Raw genomic sequence first — 25,145 nt, 5'->3', positions numbered from 1 at the left:
GTGTTCTGACCTGACTCCCTGAACACAACAGACACACCACTAAATCTCCAATGTTCCTTTTATTCAGGAATGCCAGCAGTTTCACACAGCTGACTGTTAAAGTCTTTAGTTGCCTCCAAACAACGGAGTTAATCTCAGTCTCTCACCACGCTTGCGGCAAGAGTCCTTCAGGCAAGCTGGCTCTTTTCCAACATAAGACATATGCACACGCTCAAAAGGTGCTCTGACTCCCAGCGCCACAGGATCTGAGGAAAACTCCGGCAAGTTTCCAAACAAGAGTCAGGAGTTCCAAATAGAAGTGGCTGACCGTCAGGGAGACGAATAGTTGTCTGCCACATCTATTCGTCTCTGCCCCGCCTTTTATCCACAGCTGAGGGAGGGGCTCTGTTAGCAGCGGTGACTCTTCTGCCCCGAAGATCCGCTCATAGCCTCTCGCTGTTCTTCTCTCCTCATCCTCCGCTGCGCCCACACATCAATCACTGGCCCCATGTGATCCTCCTCTCCTGAATCACTTGCCTCAAGGCAGGAGGTCTCAGCCTTTCCATCTGAGGACTGGCAGACGGCCCAGGTGCCGCCTCTGTCCCTGGCTGCGACAGCTCCATTCCTTCATCCCTGTCGGAGCTTTCAGCTGGCCCTGATACTGGGCCCAACACCCACTCCTGTGTTTCCTCCTCTGAGTCAACCATGGAGTCCTCCGGTGGCTGACAGGCCACAACACTTGGCTTGTTTTCTTAGTTGCCCACGATATTCTCAATAGTCAATAGTGGAACCAGCCTTGGTGGGCCAAGACATTTAACAAACCAGCTAAGATGGCCAGGAAGAACCTGGCCTTTTTTTTTTCTTGTTCCACAATGCTCCAGAATGATGCTCTTTTTGATAAGTAATAGGAAATTGAAATAAGGGCAGAATCCACTAGGGGAGAATCTTTTCAAAGAGCTGTGGGCCCTTCCAGGATGGAAATATTGGCTCTTGCCCAAGTATGCCAGCTGTTGGAGCCATCCCAGAGAGCCAATATGCCAAGCAACTAATATTCATTAAAATCCTTAGTACTGTGGTCTGGGAATTACTAATGAATGCTATCAAATAAATGGGAAACATCAAAGTAGCTTGAAATGCTACTCAGCAAGTGAACATCTAGCCCAGGATGAAACTTAGTACATAATTTTTCCCTTGTCAATCTTTCTCAGGTTCTTTTCTTCTTGTGTTAGTTTCCTTAAGAGTTAGGATCATGTAAACTTAGGTCACTGTCACCACTGCTACATGAGCAGCATTGACTGTTAGTTGGCTTTTGAATATAATTCAAGTTCTGATTACTACCTAGAAAGCCCTGTATGGTATAGGGCCTGGATATCTGGGGGAACCGCTTGTCTCTGTTTCTGCCCACCCAGTATTGTCTAGCAAAGTGGGTGCACTCCAGGGCCTTTCTTTTAAACATTGTCATCTTGTGGGACTAAAGGGCACAACCCCACCCTTTGGAACAGCCTCTCCCAGATGTAAGGACTGCACCATGTCTCCAGGGTTCTAGAAAGCCCTTAAGATCTGACTTTGGTCCCTAGATCTGAGAATGATGTATTAATGTATTATTGTTTTTTCGGAGGGGGCTGTTTTGTTTGATTTGTGCAGCTTATTAGATCGTTTCAGCCTGGGCTACCTACCAGTATGTGTTTTTTTTTTTTATGGTTTATCTGTTTTTATGGATTTTGTATGCTGCCCAGAGTCTATTGGAGTTAGGTGGCTATAATAAATCAAATCAATCAATCAATCAATCAATCAAGAATGAATGAATGAATGAATGAATGAATGAATGAATGAATGAATGAATGAAATAAACCCCAGTTGGCAAGGCTTGGGAAAAATGTCCACAGGGCTATCTTTTCTCAGCTGCGCTCCCCAGCTGCAGAAACTCCAAAGCCTGACCTGCACAGTTTGATTTTCTTCTTCAATAACAACATATGAACATGTTAGCATTGCTTTCCCAGTTGTTAGAGTAGGCTACATAAAAGAAATATTTTTCATTTACTGTAATGTTTTTAAGCAACCTCTCTGAAAGTAGGAAATAAAAACATGCATTTTAAAAAAAACAAAAAACCAGCAGGCTATTTTTGCCCAAGGAGATAGCAAGATGCATAGCAGCCGTTTAAGCTCTTTAGGGAGCAGCTGAGTCTATAATCCCATTGAGCATGGGATGTCATTGAAACAAATAAGTCCACATGTTTCAAAATAGTCAGTGAGAAAGTTTTCCCAAACTGATATGCAAACATTCAGCATCTTCAGCCAGAGGTTTTTGGTGAGCGGTCTATATTTGTTGTAACGAAACAACAAGAAGAAGATACTTATAACATTTTAAAGTGCAACAGGTCAAAAGGCCAACACAGTGCTAGGCTGCATTAACAGAGGGATAGAATCAAGATCACGTGAAGTGTTAATACCACTTTACAATGCCTTGGTAGGGCCACACTTGGAATACTGCATCCAGTTTTGGTCACTGCAATGTAAAAAAGATGTTGAGACTCTAGAAAAAGTACAGAGAAGAGCAACAAAGATGATCAGGGGACTGGAGGCTAAAGCATATAAGGAACGGTTGCTGGAATTGGGTATGTCTAGTTTAATGAAGAGAAGGATGAGGAGGGACATGATAGCACTGTTCCAATATCTCAGGGGCTGCCATAAAGAAGAGGGAGTCAAGCTATTCTCCAAGGCGCCTGAAGGCAGGACAAGAAGCAAGGGGTGGAAACTAAGCAAGGAGAGAAGTAACCTAGAACTAAGGAGAAACTTCCTGACAGAACAATTAACCAGTGGAACAACCTGCCTCCAGAAGCGGTGAATGCTCCAACACTGGAGGTTTTTAAGAAGAGACTGGACAGCCATTTGTCCGAAATGGTATAGGGTTTCCTGCCTGAGAAGGGGTTTGGACTAGATGACCTCCAAGGTCCCTTCCAACTTTACTACTACTACTACTACTACTACTACTACTACTACTACTACTACTACCACTACTATTATTATTATTATTATTATTATTATTATATATTTATACATTTAATACAGAGGACTTTGTTGACAACAAACATCACTGTGGGGTATCCTGCCATCTGAATCAAAATAATGAGCTTTGATCCCATTACATTAAGTTGCAACACAATTAACACAGTCATATTTCATTTGCCTCTGATCCTGTTGGGTGTGTGTTCAGAGACAAGTTCCATTTAAAATGAAAATATGATGAGAAACTAGACCAAGGAAGAGTCTTACTTCTGAAATCATAAAACAGCCAGACCTATTCGCCTAGATCAGGGGTAGGCAACCTTGGCTCTTTTATGACTCGTGAACTTCAACTCCCAGAATTCCTGAGCCAGCACAGCTGGCTCAAGAATTCTGGGAGTTGAAGTCCACAAGTCATAAAAGAGCCAAGGTTGCCTACCCCTGGCCTAGATATTAAGGATGTCTGTAACAGCAGAGATGGCTATTGCAGCAGAATTATAACAAACAAAACTCATAGATTAGGAGAGTATGTGCACCTTTGAAACTGCAACACAAGGTGTAGTGACCTCAACTATAAACCCATTGCAGTTTGAACTCAGAGGACAGCTATTCAGTACAGAAAAAAGACCTTTTTATTTTTCATGAGGGAGGAAACCCACAAAGGATAAAGTAGCTTGGAACTGGCCTGGAGTAGCAGAGAAAAAGATTCCAGTGGTCAAACCAGCAGCTCAGAATGTTGCCGATTGCTCCATTCTAAGACCCCTCCCTCCTGGTCCTGTGAGCAAAACTGCAGCATATTTTTATTTATTTTTACATTTATACAGCCCCCAATCTCACAAGAAGTGACACTGGGTGATATACTGAAAAAAAAGTATAAAACCAATAAACATGTCAAACACAGTCATATTAAAACACACACACACCAAGTTCTATCGGCAATGGAGCCACCTCAAGAGCTTATCAGTCTCCTAAATCTGATGACAATGCCAGGTCTTGTGGGATGGAGCTGACCTCACTTTAGGGGGAAGAATGCTCCATAAGGTAGGTGCCACAGTAGAGAAGGCCTATCTCCTCAGGGCCACCAAGTGTTGTTCCCAGAGAGACGGGAGCTGCAACGTGCCTCTCTTGTGCCCTGCCCTCTGCTTCCCAATGTACGCGTATGCATTAACACAACAACACAAAGAAAAAGCAGAAACAGATTCACACAGAGATGCAACACATTATTTCATTACACAAAACAAGAGCCACAGTGACGCAGTGGTTAGAAGACAGTTTGGTTCTCACCGGTTCAAGGTAATGACAGCCTTTCATCCTTTCGAATTTGATAAAATGAGGACCTAGATTGTTGGCAATATGCTGACTCTTTAAACCGCTTAGAGAGGGCTGTAAAGCAATGTGAAGCGGTATATAATCTAAGTGCTATTGCTAGGGCTATAGACACCTCCTATATAGGGACTGCTGATAAAGGGGTTGTCTGTCCAGTACTTCATTTTTAATGTCTGAATACAGTTTCCTTCTCTCATTGTGCCTCAGTAAATGGGATGGGCCAAATTTATGTTCCTTCAAAACTTTTCAATTAGGATTAGGCTTCCACAGAGTCTGTCAGATCCACCACTTCAGCTTGGCACCTTGCCGGCATTCTGTCATCAGTTGGGGAAGGGGGAGGTACAAATGGACAATAAAGCTGTATACCTTTATGATGGGAAATTGGAAGGGGAGAATTGACAGTTGAGGAAGAACAAAACGTTTTGGAATCTGGTTCGTGCTGGCACGCTGGCATCTTCAAAGCCATTTGCCCTCAGAGTGGAGTTTCACCAGCCCAAACACCTCAGCGCTTCTCATAACATCCCTGCAGTGCTGGATTGGCTACGCACAGAGGGACCACGGGGAGGGAGGGCTGGGGAAAACTGGGGGATTTAATTGTGTATTGGCACGTGGGAATTTTAGATTCTGCTTGACTCTGTATTGCAATCAGCATCTCTTAGTAAAGATGCCTTTTCACTTCAATCAAATGGAGTCGAGAGTTTTACTTCCCCAAGGGATCAGACTGGGGCAGGTCTGAGAGTCCTTTTTACATTCTCTCTCTCTCTCTCTCTCTCTCTCTCTCTCTCTCTCTCTCTCTCTCTCTTTCTCTCTCTCTCTCTCTCTCTCTCTCTCTCTCTCTCTCTCTCTGTGTGTGTGTGTGTATACATATATTCATAAACTGTTCTGATAGATTCCTGTATTTGGCTCTTCCTTAATCAGCCACCTACTGGATTAAATATTGCATTTTGATCATCTTTCCTAAAGATGTTTTGACCCCTCTCCTTCCCACTTCCTTTTAACAATCCTCTACTATAAATCATGTTAGAAATTGTGGCTTTAATTTACATTTTAATGAGCAATGTTTTTTTGTTTTAAAGCATTTCACTCTTGACTACTATTTTTTGCATGGACTCAGCAGTACTGAAATCATGAATTCACCTCTTGATTTATTAAGATACTTTATCCCAAAAGATTGTCACATGGTGCCTCAGTGTGAATCACCTTTCATACAATAAGGCAACTTTTATACTTAGCTCTGCCTCTTTGCCTTCTTTTATGGAGAATCTATTACTCCTCCCATCTCCTTCTTTGTCATGTCTTTTTCCCTCTAGTCCTTTTGCAGCTGAAGTTACTGCACTGGGCGAGATAATTCAGAATTCTTTCACAGTTTAACATAAAGCATTTACAAGCTTTAGTTCAGACACTCTTCACAACTTCAGGGAGTTTCAGATAAGACAACTCTCAACTGGTTGCAGAGTCCCTCCCACTTTATCTTTCTAAATCCAGAGTTACTCCTCTTCATTAACTGATAATGTACTCTCTTCCCTTAGGACATTTTGCCGGTTCATAGCCAAAATTCATGACCCCAGAAAGTGTAATACACAACTTGCACCCTTACCCCCTCCAGTTCTATCTGCTTTATCCTACCACCCTTATGTATAGGAATATGTTTGCATGCATATTAGAGGGGTGTGTGTGTGTGTGTGTTTGTGTGTGTGTGTGGGTTTAGAGAGAGAAAGAGATAATGAAGATGGAGATGGAGATGATGATGTGCATTAAATTGTTTCAATTCCTAGCAACCACATGAATAGATTTTCTCCAAGATGACCTGTTCTTTCAGGTCTCTCAACACTGCCACTGTAACTGAATCCAGATATCTTGCTGCTGGTCATTCTTTTTTTTTTCCTTCCAGATTTCCCAGCATTAGAGCCATTTCCACTGAAGCCCTTTCCAGAGCTTCACATAATTACTGTATGTCCAGAGTCAGATAATTTGAGCCTGGTCATTTCTATCTTGAGTGAGAACTCTGGATTGATTTGTTCAATGATCCATTGCTTTTCTTGGCTATCCATGGTATTCTCACGAGCTTTCTCCAACACTGTAGTTCAAATTCATCGATAGTGTTCATATCTTGCTTCCTAAAATTGCAACTGGTTTGTATCTGGTTTTCCGGTCTCTTTTCAAGGTACTTCATGCTTTGAAATTTACTTTACTTTTGAGAATCAACTGAGATGCAAAGGATGCGGCTTCCTTTTAGAATGTGTGTTAAATAATAATTAAATAATTAAGAGGGATATGGTGTTTTTTTTAAACAATATATTATTTGTTCTTTGTTCTTTTTGTTTCAAGATATGAAAAATGTAAGTGTTGGGATGGTTCATATGAGGCAAAAGACTTCAATATATAAGTGTAATTAACTTTAAGAAAATTTTAACAGGTAAAAATGTTTTCTTTTGAATATTGAGGGGGAAATAAATTTAAATGAGAACTTTAAGAACAGGATCTATGATAAGGTGATCTAAATGATTAATTAGAAAAGAAGCTTAATAATGAGGTGGAGGATATTCGTAGATATTTGTTATCTTCTAAAACTATCAAGAAATGTACTAATTTAAGGTTGATAAAAGAGAATATTATCGGAAGAAGAGAAAATCAAGAAAAGTTACTATGTGGAATATGGAACTATAGAAACTAACTGTTATTATTTGTAAATACAAACCCAGACAACACACTGTTTACCAAATATTAATAGTGATATGTTAAAAAAAACCCAATAAAACATATTTTTAAAAAATAATTAAAAGAATGTTAATGATTCATGTAATTTTACTTTTCATTCCATTTAAAATCTGTTCTTGTGGAGGCCTGCTCCATTTTTTAATGCAACCCCACAACTTGCCCTTCACGGAGTGCAACCTCACTTCAGATGATATCACAGAAGCAAGAGTAAATCATGCTTTAAACTGACTTTACATCAAATGAGTTTTTAATGAAAAACTGAGAAGTTAAATGTGGTGCATTCATAATCTGACTCTAGTGAAAGGAAGAACCAGCAATAGTCCAGCCTCCTTTCTCAGTTGCTAAATGTGTATAATTCTCTACACTGGGGTTGCTTGAAAATGAGGTCTTCCATTGTGCAATTCACCTGCCTCCACTATGGAATTTCACTGGGATGCAGACTATATTATCTTCCATTTGTAACTTTCCGTATCTTTCTTACTTTTTACCACAGAAAAACCCCTTCTATGCTGCCAGCATTCCCTCTGTAAGGGCCCTTGCTATCCCCTTGCCACTTGGGATATCAAAAACTCTCTCTTTCCTTAAATAGAAAATGTTGAAAAGGTCAAAGGAGGAGATGGGGGCTGACAGGAATCCTCTGACGCACTAGGAGTAAATGTTTAATCAGGATAAACTATATTTGAGAAGCATGCCTTTGAATTCAATGTTAAATAAAATGAATATTTAAAAGACTGATCTCTCTTTGTACAAATACCTTGATAAGACTACGTTTCTAGCCTCTGCAAACATTAAATCCTAAAGCTTGACTGCATTTCTAACTCTGAATCCCAAACCATTTCTTCTTTGCTCACCAGTCCAGATCTGGATCCAAAATGAAACTTGAATTTTCTACTGCTTCTTTCAATCTGTATTATTCAAGGGAAAATCAGGGAAATCAAAAGCTTACAAAGCTGTTGATACACTATGTCCAATATAGTGTGTTTCTTCTTACATAGTAAAATGCTTCTTCTGTATTATATAGCTTATCATTGTGAAAAGATTAGAGAATGGATACTCAATACTAATTTTTTATACTGCAAATGTTAATTTTGTTAGATCCTTATCCTTGTATACACGACCTCTTACAAAAGAGATGGCTCCTTTAGATAGGATATAAATGATCGATTCTTTCACCATGTAGAGCTTTATTATATATCCAGTAAATAGAGTTGTAAAGGGTATGTGTAATTATTAAGAGAAAATGATAAAGGGAAATAAAAAATAAAGTCACTCCCTCCCTTCAGATATTCATACTGAAAACATGGAGCCCTCCAGTAGTGTCATATTTTGTGAGTGACAGTAGGCCCCATCTAGGTAACTCCCAGTTTACATGTTGAGATGGCTTACTTCCAAAGTGATCCAATAGGGCTGATATCTTATTTTTTAAATGACAAAAATATTTTATGTTGGCATGAGCAGGCTAGCGAACTGACCTTATAATGCTTGTTCACAGAAAAGAGCTATTTTTACATTAATTTTAAGCAAAAAAAAAAGAATACTTTTGAAGATTCAGCAAGTAGAAAAAGCCAGAGCTTTATTCCATTTCCTCCATCTTGTTAAGTCAATGGTCAAGCAGATCAGGTTGATAATCAGCCATTCTCTAGATCGGGGTGGGAAACGATGGCCCTCTTATGACTTGTGGACTGGCTCAGGAATTCTGGGAGTTGAAGTCCACAAGTCCTAAAAGGGCCATTGTTCCCCACCTCTGCTCTAGATGGATGAATTTCATCTTGTAGAATTTCCAACAATTGCTTTGCTAACTACTAACAGCTCAAGGAATTAAAGTCATGTTTCTGGCAGGCTGCCCAGATTGAGAAGATTAGCCCATCTAATGTGACTCTCCAAATACATCCTCCCATTAATCTTTTGAATGCCCCACCATCTTTTGTTAATGGTCCCAACTCTTATTATTTCTCCTTTCTTGCCTCTTTTGTACATGAAATACATACTAGTTGAGAATGAATTACCTTGGCACTAGTAGGTGACAACTGCTTTGCTGACATAATGTGCTATGCCAAAAGTCCATCTGCATGTGCCACAATTTCCCATGCACACAATTGTACATGTCCCATTAACAAAAACACTGTTTGCTGTAATAAAGTACAATAAAGTCTGAAGTAGCTGCCACTTTGTATTTGTAGAAGTCAGAATTCATAACAAACTTGGTCAGAGGTTATGCATTCTGTTTTCCATACACATCCTAGGTTTGCGTAGTATCATAGTGACATTGATATAGTAGGGTCATGTATGTTAACTGGATTTTTTCCAACATGTTCTGTTTGGTCTTATTTTTTAAAAAATAAGACTTAAGTATGCTGTCAGAATGTCTCACATATAATTTAAAATGTCATGCCCAATTTATATGAATAGACAGCTTTGTAAAATGAAAAGTTAAATATAGATTCTTGCCTCCCCATCCCACTGCTCCAACCATTAAAGGTGTTTTTAAAAAACCCTGCTCTTTCATTAGGACTTCTGAAAACTCCCTGCTTTAATGTGTTTTTGCATTGTAAATTTTCTAATCAAGTGTCATGAACTGAAATTTATCATGTTGTGGAGTTAATTTTCAACTAACCATGGAATAGCATAGTAACATTCAGAACTTATCACATTTGATCATCTTAAGCACCAACAGGTAAAGTCAATATATCACATCTTATGAGAATTCAACCTGAAATTGATTGCCTTATAATAACTACAGCACTCCTTATTCCATGAAAGACAGTACTAATCAGAGCAACCAAATTTGAGCTACCAGAGTGCATAAAATTCCTAGTGGACACTAGATACACATAGTTCTTTCTTGTTACCTCATAATAATCAGGATTTTTGCAGCTCCAGTTTGGAAACCACAATACTGTGTGATGCTTCGCTTACTGGTACACTGGTACACTGTTCAGTTCTGTTTTGTCCTCAAAGTCTTAATCTGGGTACACTGAAATTTTAAGCTACAACAAAATAAAATCTTATTTTCAAATGGGACTTTGTCCCAATCGTGTTTAGCAGGATTGAATACACCAATGAATAGAGCAACAATATGCCGCAAGCTTTTCTCCCTAATAGAAAATTGCACTTTTGAGATCATTCTTTCTCATACATTTTCTACTTCACTGTAACTTGAAAGTTAACCGTGCTTAACTAAACAGTAAACAGTAAACAGTGCCCCCTAAAGTTCAATTTTTTTCTTCCACAAAAGTGTATCTTTTCACTTGCATACATTTACTTGCAGATGTACTGCCTTAAATAACTGTATTATTTGTCTTGTTGGATTGCATTGCATTATTTGAATGTTTTCATTTCCAAAGTGATACTAATACTTCACATGATTTTGATTCTATACCTCTGTTTATACAACCAAGGATTGTATTAGGTTTTTTGGCTGCTGCTGCACACTGCTGACTCATGTTTAAGTGATTGTCCATTAGGACTGCTCAGTTACTGGTGGGTCAGAAGAAGGAGGAGGAGGCAGACTTTGGTCTAAATCCAACCAAAAAACCCTCATACAAAGGGTATGCATCTTAATGAGGAATTTAGGAAATATTATGTGATTCAGTGTTGTTAAAATGTTTGTGTATCTTTATTAATTTACTGGGACTTATACGTTGCTCTAATCCAAAAGAAGTTCCTTGGATGAAAGACTACCAAACCAAAGGAGCCACTGATCAGATACACTGTAGCCTTTGACAGAACTAAACAATATTCATTTTCACAAAATAGTAAGACAAAGTGGCAGAAGAACTTGGCATGGTCTCTGATTCTCTGGCAATAAGTATAAAGGACTGAGAGGAAGACCCGCGTGAACAAAAATACTTTTAACAACATTCTTTACAAATTGTTCTTCATTCATATGGACAAAGTAGACTTTTTACACTACATATTCAAGCAAAGTAATTTCATTGCAGACAGGATAATTGTTGTGAACAAAAGAAAGTAAAAAGAACACAGTAGCAAAGAAGAGTTTGAAGACACATTCATTGTATGTGATACATCAGAGAAACCAGAAGAGGGTGCTGGCGATCCATAAGACAAAAATTCACTTTACAGTAAACCTGTGAAATGATTCAATACAGATTTTAAAAAGAATGTTTTTACCCAGCTTCAAACTTCCACCTATCCTATGTATAGTAAACCTTCAAGATCCACAATCCAAAGTCCATTGTTGCAATTCACTCTTGCTTTCCCTAAACATTAAAACAGCCAGGACCAAGAAATTAAGAATATAAGCAGTGAGCTTCCTGCTGGACTGGACATCTAATCCCAGTAGTCTGTCCTCACAATGGTGGGCACCACATTAGGAACACTGCACACAAAATATATTCCAAAATCCTCTCTTGTTCCAGAATAATGAACTGAAGGGAGATTCCTTCTGAATGGTGCGGGGGGGAAACTTCCTATCAATAGGAACGGTTCACTCAAGGAACAAAGAGTCCAGGATGGACTCCGTGCATAGGTGGTGCTCAAGGCAGGGTTAGACAGTTATATTGTGACTGCTTTATTTTGGATTCTTGAACTGGGGAGAGGTTTTGTCTCATTTTTTTCTGCCTGTGAACACTGGATATGTTGACTAAATATGTGTACATTAATGCCCAACAATGTCTGGACAGCCATGAAGTCCCTACCCCCATTTATAATTTTATACTGCTGACTTTTACACTTCTTGAATATTCCCCAGATCAGTGATCCCCAACCTTTCTGGCTCTGAGGACTGGCAGCAGCGGTAGCGAGGGGGGGAGAGATGGTTTCGCGCACACGCCTGCCACTTGTGCAAATGGAGCTTCATGCGCTCACCAGATGCTTGTGTTGCCCAGTTCCCAATGGGATGCAGGCTGCTAGCGGTCCATGGACTGGGATTGGGGACCACTGCCCTAGATTACATATTTAGATGTTTTCTCATCACTGAATTACAACATTTTATAAAGAACCATCCAGTATAATCTCTATAATGAAAGTAATGAAGGCAGACCTTACATCACTTAACAAAGACTGGGTGGTGTTAGCAATAGCAATAGCACTTAGACTTATATACCACTTCACAGTGCTTTACGCCCCTCTCTAAGCGGTTTACAGAGTCAGCATATTGCCCCCAACAATCTGGGTTCTCATTTTACCGACCTCGGAAGGATGGAAGGCTGAGTCAACCTTGATCCGGTGAGAATTGAACTGTCGAACTGCTGACAGCTGGCAGTCAAAAGAAGTAGCCTGTAGTACTGCACTCTAACCACTGTGCCACCAGGGCTCATTAGAAAACACTATAAATGCCTGGTAAAGAAATAAGTGACAAATATGACACCCAAATACACAGATATGAGGTTCTAAAGAATGTCTATGTGCAACCATTTTTGGCTTACTTAAAAAGGAAAAAAAACTGGGCAGAAATCAAATAGTCATCCTGTAACCAACAGAAAATCACTGTGTAATTTACATTTTATATACAGTATATTAAACATTTTTTCAAGTCCAAGCAATCCTCAAGATTTAAATCACAAGTAGATGTTCAGTTTTCTTTCCAAATTTCAATGGTTGTTCTTCTTTTCTTCAGATTACTAAAAAAAAACACCACCAACCCTGTATTATATGTAGACAATTTTTCTCTTCTTCTTCTTCTTCTTTTTTTTAACAAAGTGCAAATGTTGTGACTGTCACTTCTGCTATACTGGGTGTTGCCAGTCCCACATGTTTTCAGATGGCCATGCATCCTATCCTTCCATTCATCCATCCATGGCATATCCTCTTAAACAAGACGTCCTACTGAAGTTGTAGACAGAGAAGAAAACAAAAGGTGACAAACCAATTAAATCCTATTAAAAGATTGATTAAGGGAGCAAGTTAGGCGTAGGCAGCAGGCTAGAAACCAGGAGACTGTGAGTTCTAGTCCTGCCTAAGCACAAAACCAGCTGGGTCAATCACTGTGTCTCAGCGCTAGGAAGCAGATAATGGAAAACCACGTCCAGAAAATCTTATCAAGAAAACTTCAGGGACTGGTTCAGGCCAGCAGTTAGGATTGACCAGAAGGCACGAGACATCTCCCACTGAACAAGCTAATGAGGGCGATACTTTCATTAGAAGTAATAAGGCTGCCAAAACAATTAGGGTATATGAGCAGAGAGCTTGACTAATAAATATTGCATCTACAATGGGATAGGAAGGCGATCAAAACAATAAAAACTACTTACCGAAAGGATTAACTCCTTGCCTTTTTCCATGAGGGAAGCTGCCAATGCTACCTGCAAATATAAAGAATATTCTTTTGTCTGTTAACTCTTGAGATATTGGTTCTGTGATTGCTTTACACTTTAAGAAGATACAAAGACTAATCTGCCAATGATACCTGAAATACGTCACATTAGAATTAGAAAGAGCATTAAACCAATTTCTTGCCTGGGTTACTTTAGTTTTAGAAAAGTAGTAAATGTAAATCCATATAATGAGCAATTCACTCAAAGAACATCACAAGGCCTATTTTATGATAAGCATCTACCTTACTGAGATCAGAGAAACAGCAATGAACATTATTAAATTTCTTCAAAATAGGAACTCAGTGGCTTCTCCTGGGCAATAAACTCATTAATATCTGCAGAAAAATAAAATGGAAACAGCTGGGCAATTCTGAATATAGGACATATCCTTTCGTATTAATAAAGGATTTTGTTTCATTTTTTTCCCCCCAAGGTGGCATGTCTCCAGGCTAAGGGTAGATTGAGGCAGGGAGAGCAAGAAAATTGCCACTAGAGAGTCTTTCTACAGATGGGCTGAGCTGCAAGTAAATAATTGCACAGGACCCAGTGCTGTATAAAGACTGATCTTTAATTACATCCTAGAAGGTATAGGGGTTACAACACACGCAATTTAGAAAATCCATGATTGTACAAATGAATTATTAGACCCAGGGAATCTGTACTTAGCAATGTGTCTCAGGATGGGGCTTGCTTAATCTTCACCCTAACACATCATGGTTTTAATCCAAAGAGAAAAGAAAAAATAAATGTAAACAGTAGCATTTCGAAACCAGTTATACAGCTGAAAAATCTTGACTCCCGGTGACTGCCTAGGCAGGTTCATGAAGTCTTCCCGGCAACCTTTTTTAGAAGTGGTTTTGGCTTTGCTTTCTTCCTAAGACTCAGAGTGACTGGCCCAAGGTTACCCACCTGGCATTGTACCTCAGGTGGGCCTAAAACGTACCATCTCCTGGCTTCTAGCCTGATGCCTTAATCACTACACCAAACTGCCTCTCTTGAAAGACATTACGAGGCATAATAACTTTTTTTTTTTAATGGAACTATTTCAAGGGAAATCTGCACTTAACCAAAGAAGTAGAACCTGTCTCCAAATGACCAAGATTACCAGCTGCTTGGCCCTTTTCTTCCCTTGAAACGACTGTCCCCTCCCCCCACCCACCCAAGAAAAAAGCCACAATCCCACCAAAACAAAACGACTTGGACAATAAAGCAAATCAGCCGGAATTCTAAAGCCAGTTGTTAGTTCACCCTACTCCATAAAAGACACACCAACCTTCTTCCTTCCTGACCCCCAAACAGCCTTTCAATTCCTGTAGCGAGATGGACTTGTCTTTGTTGAGATCACAGTAGTCAGTGAAGCGTCGTGAACATTTCTTGGGCTTGGCTTTCTTCTTCAGGTAGCGCTTGAAGGGTTTCATCTCCCTTTTGTTGATGTCGCTGCTGTTATTGCTGTCCAGCTGACTGAAGTACCAATGTACCACCCGCTCTTCCAGGGTATGGCTGGGATCAGGCTCAGAGAACCTTGGGAGACGCATAATGGTATCAGGCCAGATGTTTTTCTCTCACACTCACAGATACATACAAAATAGAAACACAGGCAGAAATCTGGTGGCCAGATCCTTAACACACTCCCGTCCTTATAATCAACCCTGTCAGAGGTCTGCTTCTAGGGCAGCGGTTCTCAACCTATGGGTCGTGACCCCATTTGGGGTCGATTGACCATTTCACGGGGTCGCCAAGCAAGGCTGTCCGCCATTTTTTTCCCCTTTTCCGGCGCGTGCCTTACCTTCCTTGAGCTGGGCCAGCTGGTGGTTGGCCTGCTCCGTCTCTGCCGCTTGCCAGCTACGCCTCAGCTGGCGCAGGGGGCGGAACCACGCATGCGCGGCGCTCCCGGGCAGGGAAAGTCCTCGACTTACGACCGGTTGGGTAGTCCTCGACTTACGACCGGTTTAGTCCTCGACTTACGACCGGTTTAGTCCTCGACTTACGACCGGTTGGGGGTTGTGGCATTAAAAAGGTTGAGAACCACTGTTCTAGGGACAGCTGGACCTCTTTCTTCCAGAGATGTTTAGGGAAGCCTTGCATGACCACAAAAGACTGAAAAAGATACAAATCTAAGCAGCTCCTAATTCAACCAACCAACCAAACACCCACCCACGCCCACTTCTGAGATAATGGACATTAAAGTGTTTTTAAAATTCTGAAATGAAATGAAAATGCTAAGTGGAACTTTGTTATCGTCTTCCAACTATCTGTGAAAATGCTTCCTCTGCAAACCATTTTAAAGATGTTGGACACAAAGATGTCTTCGGTCTGAACACCTATCTTAAACAAACTATCTGATGGGAATTTCAAGAGGCGGCAAGTTGTTGGGTGAACACCTGTTTTGTGAGCGGTAAGTTGAGTGAAGGCCATGCAAGAAAACAGTGGAACAGAAAGAGATTTGCACACATAAACACACAAAGTCTGTGTTAATCAGCATCATTTGTAATCTTGTCTTCTGCGAGATTAATTGAAGGTTAACATCGTGGTTCAATGTAACCCAAATGTAGAAAGAAAAAACAACTAGCACACGAGAGTTGTTTCGCTTACAAGCTATACAATTCAGATCCAGCAAGATTCCAAATAGAATAGATGCATGAACCTAGACATCATTTCTCTGTCTAATACATATTGTTCATGAACAAAGATTAAGATATAACATAATCAGTGCCATGTATAGATTTGAAATATTGTGCACAGACACACACACACACACACTTTAATGCTATCAAGAGCTTCATTCAGAGGGGTGTTTTTCCCCTTTGAGAGTGATCCTGGCCTTCCGGGATCCAATAGGCTTAGAGGAAAATGGTCTTGATCCATTGGGGAAATTTTAACTTGGGGATGGGCTAAAGAGCCATTTCCCCCCACCCACTTCTTTTCAATTGGTGCCCTCCATCGGTAATAAAATAAAAGGAGAAGAAATGGGTATTATTGGTGCCAATTCTATTTTCTCACATTATTATGTATTATGTTATTTATCAAATTCATATGCTGCCCCTCTCACTGATAAGAGACAGCTTCAGAACACATACAGGTAGTTCTCCACTTACAACCACAATTTGGACCAGAATTTCTGGTGCTAAGCAAGACAGTGGTTAAGTGAATTGTATCCAGTTTTATGACCATGGTTGTTAGGCAAATCACTGCAGCTATTAAGTGAATCCTGTAATCATTAAGTAAATCCTGATTCCCCCTCCACCCACCCACCCCCCATTGACCTTGCTTGTTGGAAGCCATCTGGGCAATTACATGACCCTGGGATGCTGCAATTGTTATAAAATACATGGTGGCTGCCAGGTGCCCAAATTCTGATCCCGTGACCGAGAGGATGCTGCAGTGTTTCTAATTAAGTCACTAATTCTGAACAATCGTTAATTGAATAGTTGTGCATTAAGCACTACCTATATTTGATTTACCACACAGGAGTGGTGACTGAACAGTGCCTACTCCCAATTTTCCTTCTCAGCTAGCACCTTTAAGGCATACTCACAATGCCCAGAGCATCAAGCTTTGGAGCACCCCAAAATTCCAAGACTACAAGGTAGACCTCTTTTCCCCTATCAACAGCAGTTGGAAATGACCCTGGAGGAAGCACACCACAAAGCTGCCCCTTCCTACCTCCTAAGATCCAGTCCAGAAGGATACCATGGTCAACGGGTATTGAAAACCCCTGAGACATCAAGAATAGCAATAGCAATAGCACTTAGACTTATATACTGCTTCATAGTGCTTTACAGCACTAAGGGATTTACAGAGTCAGCATTTTGCCCCTAACAATTTTACCAACCTTGGAAGGATGGAAGACCGAGTCAACCTTGAGCTGGTATGGATCAAACTCCTGGCAGTCAGCAGAGTTAGCCTGCAATGCTGCATTCTAACCACTGTGCCACCACAGCTCTTGAAGAGGCAGGTTGGACACTCCACCTCCATCCTGCCCCCACCACAGACCATCCAAGAGTATAATCAATGCTATTTTGGTCCCATATTCCAGTGTGGACCCTGACTGAAAGAGGCCTAGAGAATCACTTCTTCCAGAATCCTATGTAGTTGTGGTAAAATCACAAAAAGGGGAGGTTGGAAACAGGACAAAAATTGTCCAACATGGCAGGTTCAATGATGGCTTGTTGAGAAGAAAACTATTCTTCTCTTCAAGAACTGCCAGCAATCTGCAGCATCTTTGCTGTTAGGCTTTTCTTTACTATTGTTCTTTTAAGTTTTTAGTGGCCTTTCCAAAGTCAATGAAATGGCTGTTCTCACCATTTGCAAAAATAAAATAAAATAAAATATGGAATATTAGACATAAATGAAAAATGTAGGAAAAGAATAGCTTACACATGAATAGAGTTGTGAATACCAAACACAGAGAGATAAAGTCAGTGAGAACAAATAAAAATGTATATGAATGTGAAGAACTTGTGAAGGTATCTTAATGTTAATTTAAGCATGTGGAAGCAACTGGATGGCATATAGCTATGCAAGCGTAAACCAGGTTATATTGACTAGTGAGTCAACTGAGAACAGAACAGATTTTTACTGAAGAACCAAAATCCCCAAAGATAAGTCATGTACATCCATATTTTAAATGACATCAGAGATTCAGACTAAAGGTCATAAGAATAAAATATAGGAATAGTTCAGGAGCATAAATCCACCAAAAACTGAGGGAATGGGGGGGGAATCTTCCTTTTCCTGAACTCTTTGTACTGCATTGCTTCTGCTTGACTTCAGTAGCAGACGTGACCCAAGCAGGAAAAACTGTGAGGTAAAATGGAAGAAGGTTCACTTGTTCTCCTTTGTAGAGAAGAGACCCATTTTATATACAGTATGAATTGTACAAACCGTAACTGTTTGTGTCTCAAGAGCAAAAAGCAAGAGCTTATCTCTTTCATAATGAAAATGGGAAGTGATACTTGGAAACATACAGGTAGTCCTTGACTTACAATCATTTATGTAATAGTGATTCAAATTAGTGACAGCCTCCAAAAAAAGTCAGTTATGACCTAAATTCAAATTTATGACTATTGTCCTTCCCCCATGCTTATGTGATCACAATCTGGATATTTGGAAGCAGCTTGTATTTACAAACAGTATCCCGTAGTCACATTATCACAATTTGTGGTAGTTGTTTTTTCATTGGTTTCCAATTGTGTGACTCAAGTTATAACCATAATGATTCAATTTATGATCTTAAAAAGATCCGGTCCCGTCAGGTTGTGGTTTTCATCATAACAACTTACAATGGAAATTTCAGTCCGAATTGTGAACATAAATCAAGGACTACCTGTATATGAGGAAGCCTCTTTGATTTTCCTAAGACAGTACATAGAGCATAGGTTTCTACTTTGTATCATCCTCCTGCAATTGTGTTATTGTCCAGGCTAGACACAGGTTTTTGGGTGTCTCATTTCTATTTCACCTGAATGCTTCCAAACTCACCTTCCACCTCCGGCAGGTGCTGCTGAGTTAATAGCCTGTACCATATCTGTGGTGAGAGCATCCAGTAAACTGGTAATAAATTCTACTTTTTTTCCTTCTGGGCAACCTGGAAAGGAGAGCAACTTTGTTTAAAAAAAAACCAGAAGACAAAACGGATTTCTTTTTTCCATGTCTATACTGTTGCCATGTTATGTTTCAGACAGTTCTGATGAAATATTTTCAGTAGGTTGAAATCTCAACTGGTTCTTCAATAGCAACAGGCATTTTCTTCTTCCACAATAAATGTGCATCTCATGGAGCTGTACCCAGTAAGAAGGAGGCAAAGATTGATTTCTCTAAGAAAAATGCTTTTGGTTGTTCCGGTGGAATTATAACATAGTTGCATAAATGCATACTGTGGGTATTTCATGTTAATATACATTAAATCTCCCAATAAGAATTTTAAAAAAAGAGCAAGGGGGGTGTCATGGACACTGAAAAGTCAATCACGCACAATCACTGGAGTTTATAGATTTCAATCCTTAACGAAGAAATTTAAATTAACTTTTCCTAACCTCTTGGGAAGTCCCAGAAGTCTCAAACAGCATGGATAGTAACAATCCCAACAGAGCTGGAGGCTGACTAGTTGGGAAAAGCTGTTTTAAATCATAATGCAATTATCTCCTTACTTTTCATTGAAATACAATCAGAGGGTCCACACAATGAAGCTTCGACTGGCAGGAACATACAGTATAGCTCAGGGGTAGGCAACCTTGGCTCTTTTATGACTCTTGGACTTCAACTCCCAGAATTCCTGAGCCAGCCATGCTGAGGGGAAAGGGAGAGGTTTCCAAGCTGAGCCATGCTGGCTCAGGAATTCTGGGAGTTGAAGTCCACGAGTCATAAAAGAGCCAAGGTTGCCTACCCCTGGTATAGCTATATTGGAAATTTCTACAGCTTTGAAATATGGAGTGTCATTAGCACGTGACTAAATTATATACTGCCAGTACAGGAAGTCCTCGACTTACAGCAGTTCACTTAGTGACCGTTCAAAGTTACAACAGCACTGAAAAAAGTGACTTATGACCATTTTTCACACTGATGACCATTGCAGCATCCCCCATGGTCACGTGATTTGCATTCAGATCTTGTCAACTGGCTCACGTTTATCACAGTTGCAACTTCCCTGGGTCACATGATCCCCTTTTGCGATCTTCTAATGAGCAAAGTCAATGGGGAAACCAGATTCACTTAACAACCGGGTTACTAATTTAACAGCTGCAGTGATTCACTTAACAACTGTGGCAAGAAAAGTCGTAAAATGGGGCAAAACACACTTTAACAAATGTCTCAATTAACAACATACATTTTGGACTCAATTGTGGTCGTAAGTCGAGGACTACCAGCACTACACAAAAAACGGGATGTTACAGTTCCACCATGATCATTGTGCAATAATGAAGGAATGTAAATGAGCAACTGCCCACGCTAGAGAAAACCCTGAACAATTATTCCATCGTTATGAATGCCTTCTACATTCCTCACACTTAATCAACGTTTGTACAAAAATTCCTTGAATGCATGAGTCAAACCAAATTGATGGGAAAGAACTAAAAAATAGGACAGGAAAAGAAACTGTTCAAGCCCAAATTAATTTTAGTGGGGATGGGAATGACCTCTTTCCATACATTTTGTCATTGTCGTCACCATTATTGACATTATATGATGTGAAGTGATCGTATAAATATAAGATTTAACATCAAAACAAAACTCTATAGTCCACTGGCTAATTATATCCAGCCAATGGGTGGGACCCTTCACACCCTTACCACTTTTATTATTCCTTCATTTTTACCTGGAAGTTCTCGGTCTTTGAAAGGATCGTCAATTTCTGGACTTCTGGATCGAGCACCACTTTCACATACAGGGGTCTCATATCTAAAGAATGGAAATATATATATAAAAAAAACCAGCACATTCTTAAGGCATGTGTGACAATAACTTTCATATTCTCCAACTCCTGTGGAAATACAAGACACAGCAGGGACTCGAAAAAAATCATTTTTTATTTTCTATATTATTCCTTTCAAAACAATACTATAGCACAGGGGTGATGAACCTATGGCACACATGCCAGAGGCGGCACTCAGAGCCCTCTCTGTGGGCACACGTGCCGTTGCCCCAGCCCTGCCTCCCCCTCATGGCCCCCTCACTAGCAGCCCCCCCAAGGAGATTCGCCCCTGGACACAGCCCGCATGGAGCAGCGCAGCCAAGGACATGGCAGCTGGGCTGTGGGGACAAGACTCTGCCCTCACGCCCCGTCACACGCAGATGATGCTGCAGGGCGTGGGCGGAGGGTGTGGCCACCATGGCACTGCTGGGCCACGTGGGCGATCTATGGCGGGCCGTGGAGGCGGTGGGTGGCCCTGCAGGCAGGTGGGGCAGGAGCAGAGTGGGGGGTTCGGGGGCAGGTGGAGGGTGGGGCAGTTTGTGGGCACTCGGTCTCTAAAAAGTTCACCATCACTGCTATATCACATGATTTTATTTGGAAACGCAGATTGGGATTCTGAAAGTGTAAAAAGTAATCAAATCTAGGAGTTGGATTTGGGGTGGGGAGACTAAATATAAATAGTCTCCCTGCGATCCAACTCCTCTCTCTCGTACTTCTGTCTATTAAAAATTCTTCTTATTGACCAGAAGCTGCCAGGCTTCTGGTTGGCTGTTGTATTAGGTTGACCATCACACTGGGAAATACTGTTATTGCACTGTCCACCCTATTAAAGAAACTCTTTCTTCCTGAACTGGTTGGGACAATCTTTGCCACAGTAGAGGACTGTCCTAAATATTATGTCTTGAGGAATTTAATTTCCATGCTGAGGTTGTCATGTCAGAAGTGGCTCAGGATTTCATGCTGCCACGATGGATTTCTTCCAATTGATATCTTGCCTCACATATACAGCAGAGCACTCAAAGGACTAGGCCAGGGGTAGGGAACCTTGGCTCTTTTATGACTTGTGGACTTCAACTCCAAGAATTTCTCAGCCAACGTGCCTGGCTGAGGAATTCTGGGAGTTGAAGTCCAGAAGTCATAAAAGTGCCAAGTTTGAAGACCCCTGGACTAGACCTGTGGAACAAAAGGGAAGGTTCTTTCTGTAACTGTTATCATATGGAGATCATTTTAAAACTGTTGGCTGCTATAGACCTCAGAAGACATAGAAGATCAGATAAAATGGCCTGCCTCCAAATGCCTGATGAATTTGGATATTTCCTAAATGGGCTTAGATGAGGGAGAACAAGTTGAAATTTAATTCAGATATGATGGAGGCACTGTTAATAAGTACATCTGAAGATTGAAGGGAAGCCTGTTTGGGATAAGGAGGCACCTGCCTCAGAAAAAGGACTTCAGAGTTTGGGATACTCTATGAACCCATCTGTCACTGTACTCGCTGGTGGTTGGAGTGATGAGGAGGATGTTTGCACAATTGCCACTAGTGCCAACTGCTACTCTTCTTGAGCCAGTTGCATGGAGATCCACTACTGATATGGGAATATTTCTTACAAAGGGCTGGAAATTACAATTAGTACAAAATGCAATAACTAGGCTGCTGATCACAACAAGACGCAGGAATCGCATACAACAACATGAGATATCTACCCTGGCTACCAGCTGCCTATCAGATGAGGTGGCTCTAAACAGTTTGGATTCCTTATCTGAGGGACCATCTCTCCCACAAAGAATGTACCCAAATCAACAGGAGAGGTCCTTCTGAAGATTAGCACAGTTATTCGGCACATGGGAGAGGGCCTTTTTTATTTCTGTGACTCCCAGAGTATCAAATGCTCTTCCCGGGTTAGTTCATTCAACTCTGCTGTCTCTCAATAAAATACCTATCAAAAGCTACCTTTCCCAGTAATCATTATCAGAGTTTAACAATAATAATTTTATTTAAATCTTCATTTTAATTGTATCTATGTTTTATACTTTATTATATGTTATAAGAAGCCTTGAGGGTTTAATTAAAAATAGCAAAAGTAACAAAGAATTTTTATTATTATTATTCATGCGGTGTCAATTGAATCTTTATTTTGGTCATAGACCAGCAAAAAATGCGATCAAGAAAAATTATACCCATTTCAATAATAATATTGAAACATGTTAAGAGATAAAATGTAACCAAAAGCTAATTGTAGGTAAAAGAAAAGTACTCCTCAGTTTACAAAAGCAATTGAGATCGGGATTGCTATCGCTAAGCGATGCAATTGTAAAGAGTGGTGTCTGATGCTCCCATTGCTTCATGATGACAATCCCTAAGACATGTGAGATATTAAGTGGGAAACAGTGGGAGTCCCAGATAAGGAAAGTAGTGGTACGAGGAGGGGCGGTGGGGGCGGGCCTGGTGCCGGCCAAGTGTGAGTCCAGGGAGGTCAGGAAAGGAGGGTACCCTGCTGTATGAGGACAGGAAAGCCAGGGAGATTTACTTGTGACCTTCCCTGTCAGTTTCTCCATTGACTTTGCTGGTTGGAAGCCAAGACAGGAAATCGCAAATAGCAATCGCCGTGGGGCACTACAACTGTCCTGTGACTGTCAGTTGATAAGTGCCTGAATAACAATCTTCTGACCAAGCATAAGTACCACTCATTCAGTGCTACTGCAACTTAGAACGGTCATTGAATAATTGTTTGGTAAGCAAGGATTACCTGTACTACAATATTAAAACTTTAAGATGTCTCTGTAAAAAAAATCTTACTGTTACTATCAAGCCTCTGAAAGCCACAAAGAGAATGTAGGGACAGATAAACTGATCAAGGAGAGATTCAACCTAGAAATAAAGAGAAATTTTCTGACAGTGAGAACAATCAACCAATGGAACAGTTTGCCGTCAGAAGTTGTGGGTGCTTCATCACTGGAGACTTTCAAGAAGAGACTGGACAGCCACTTGTCAGAAATTGTATAGGGTCTCCTCCCTTGAGCAGGGGGTTGGACTAGATGACCTTCACGATTCCTTCCAACTCTGTTATTCTATTCTAAAAGGATTCTTTTACTAGGGCGCAGTAAATATGGGCCAGGGTATTCCAACAAAAGATCCCAGGAAAATAAATAAAAGTCAAACTCCATGTATTAATCAGTTATTTGCAAGTTTGGATTATCTAAACTCAAAAGAATTATATAGGGCTTCAATCTAATATTTGTTTCCCAATTAATAGGAAATTTAAACAAAGTCATAATTTTAATAAAATATCAACAATCATTTAACGAATTTTATGTTATAGATTGACACCTGGCTGGAATTAAGCAAAATAATTATAATTTTGAAGCTAGCAAATTTAATCACTCATGACATTAAGCATTTATACGCTCATTTCAGACACAAACAAATTGTTTTATCTTTTTCATACTTATAGAGGGACGCTACATTTCATCGGACTGTAGGTTGAAAAAGGTTATCCACCCCTGATGTAAATCCTCTTTAGCGATTGCTTCCTCCAAGCCCATTCCACCTCCATGCTGTGACTGATTTCGTCTAAAGGTGAAATTGGAAGCCAATTGTTCTTACCGGGTGGAAGTGCCAGGTAGGGGGCGACCTGTGTCTACCAGAACACACCAGCAATAGCCAGTGGACTGATGACACTGCACCGGTTTGTACAGTCCTCCAGGGGCACATTCAGGGATAACAATTCCTTCACGCGGATTCTGCTTGGCTTCCTCAAGTGCACTCTGCCTTTCTTGGTCACATGAATTAATTTTCTCTGAAAAAGAAATCATGAATTCAGGGCTATTCTGGAAGTTTTACAGGAGCTCCCATCTTATCAGCCTCCCACCTTAAAAACAAAGCAAAACAAAACGGACCCCCGCCTGGTTCACATATCACATTACTGTAAATCATAACGCAGCTCGACTGGTTTAGATTTAACTTGAACCAGGCCTATAGCTTGTTTAACAGCTGCTTCCTTGATTGTAACTTGCATCTTTCATGTCAAAGGAAGCCCTGCTGTTCACTTATTGAAATAGAGAGAACGCAAATTGAGCAGCCCTTCAATAGTTTGCTTGGGTTTCTATTCACTCGTGTGTTTTTTTTGTTTTTTTTTATTAAAATTTTTTATTATTTTTTTCAAATAAAATATGAACAAATAATACAAATACGGTGCATTTCATTAGAAAAACAAGCACATAAAAAGCCTATTCTGAAATAATCGGCGTTCCCCCCCCTGCATCCACACTCCCTCCACCTTCCTACCTACTTCCCTCTTCCTTCCTCCCCCTCTTGACCACTACCTCTCCTCTTTCCACCTTCCCAACTATCCTACACATCCCATCACCTTCTTTTCCACCACCTCGGATGCAGTTTAGGGGTACTAGCCGATCATCTCCTCTTCTTAAAAACA

The 25,145-nt window shown here is 40.4% G+C and overlaps 1 protein-coding gene across 1 annotated transcript in view; it reads right to left on the bottom strand.

Moving 5' to 3' along the window:
* Positions 1–12,692: 12,692 nt before the first annotated feature.
* Positions 12,693–25,145, bottom strand: part of SMOC1 (SPARC related modular calcium binding 1) — a 61,601-nt gene continuing 49,148 nt past the window's right edge. Inside the window, exons 8-13 of the mRNA XM_015820033.2 lie at positions 24,317–24,509; positions 20,617–20,699; positions 18,783–18,888; positions 14,575–14,822; positions 13,239–13,289; positions 12,693–12,813 (exon numbers count right to left, since the gene is read on the bottom strand). Coding sequence (XP_015675519.1) covers positions 12,797–12,813; positions 13,239–13,289; positions 14,575–14,822; positions 18,783–18,888; positions 20,617–20,699; positions 24,317–24,509 — 698 coding nt within the window. The 3' untranslated portion in view covers positions 12,693–12,796. The remainder of the gene's footprint in view (positions 12,814–13,238; positions 13,290–14,574; positions 14,823–18,782; positions 18,889–20,616; positions 20,700–24,316; positions 24,510–25,145) is intronic.

The sequence above is a fragment of the Protobothrops mucrosquamatus genome, unplaced genomic scaffold (assembly GCF_001527695.2).
Source record: "Protobothrops mucrosquamatus isolate PMUCROS unplaced genomic scaffold, P.Mucros_1.0 scaffold1044, whole genome shotgun sequence".
Classification (NCBI taxonomy): Eukaryota; Metazoa; Chordata; class Lepidosauria; order Squamata; family Viperidae; genus Protobothrops; species Protobothrops mucrosquamatus.
This window is presented reverse-complemented; position numbering and strand designations above follow the sequence as displayed.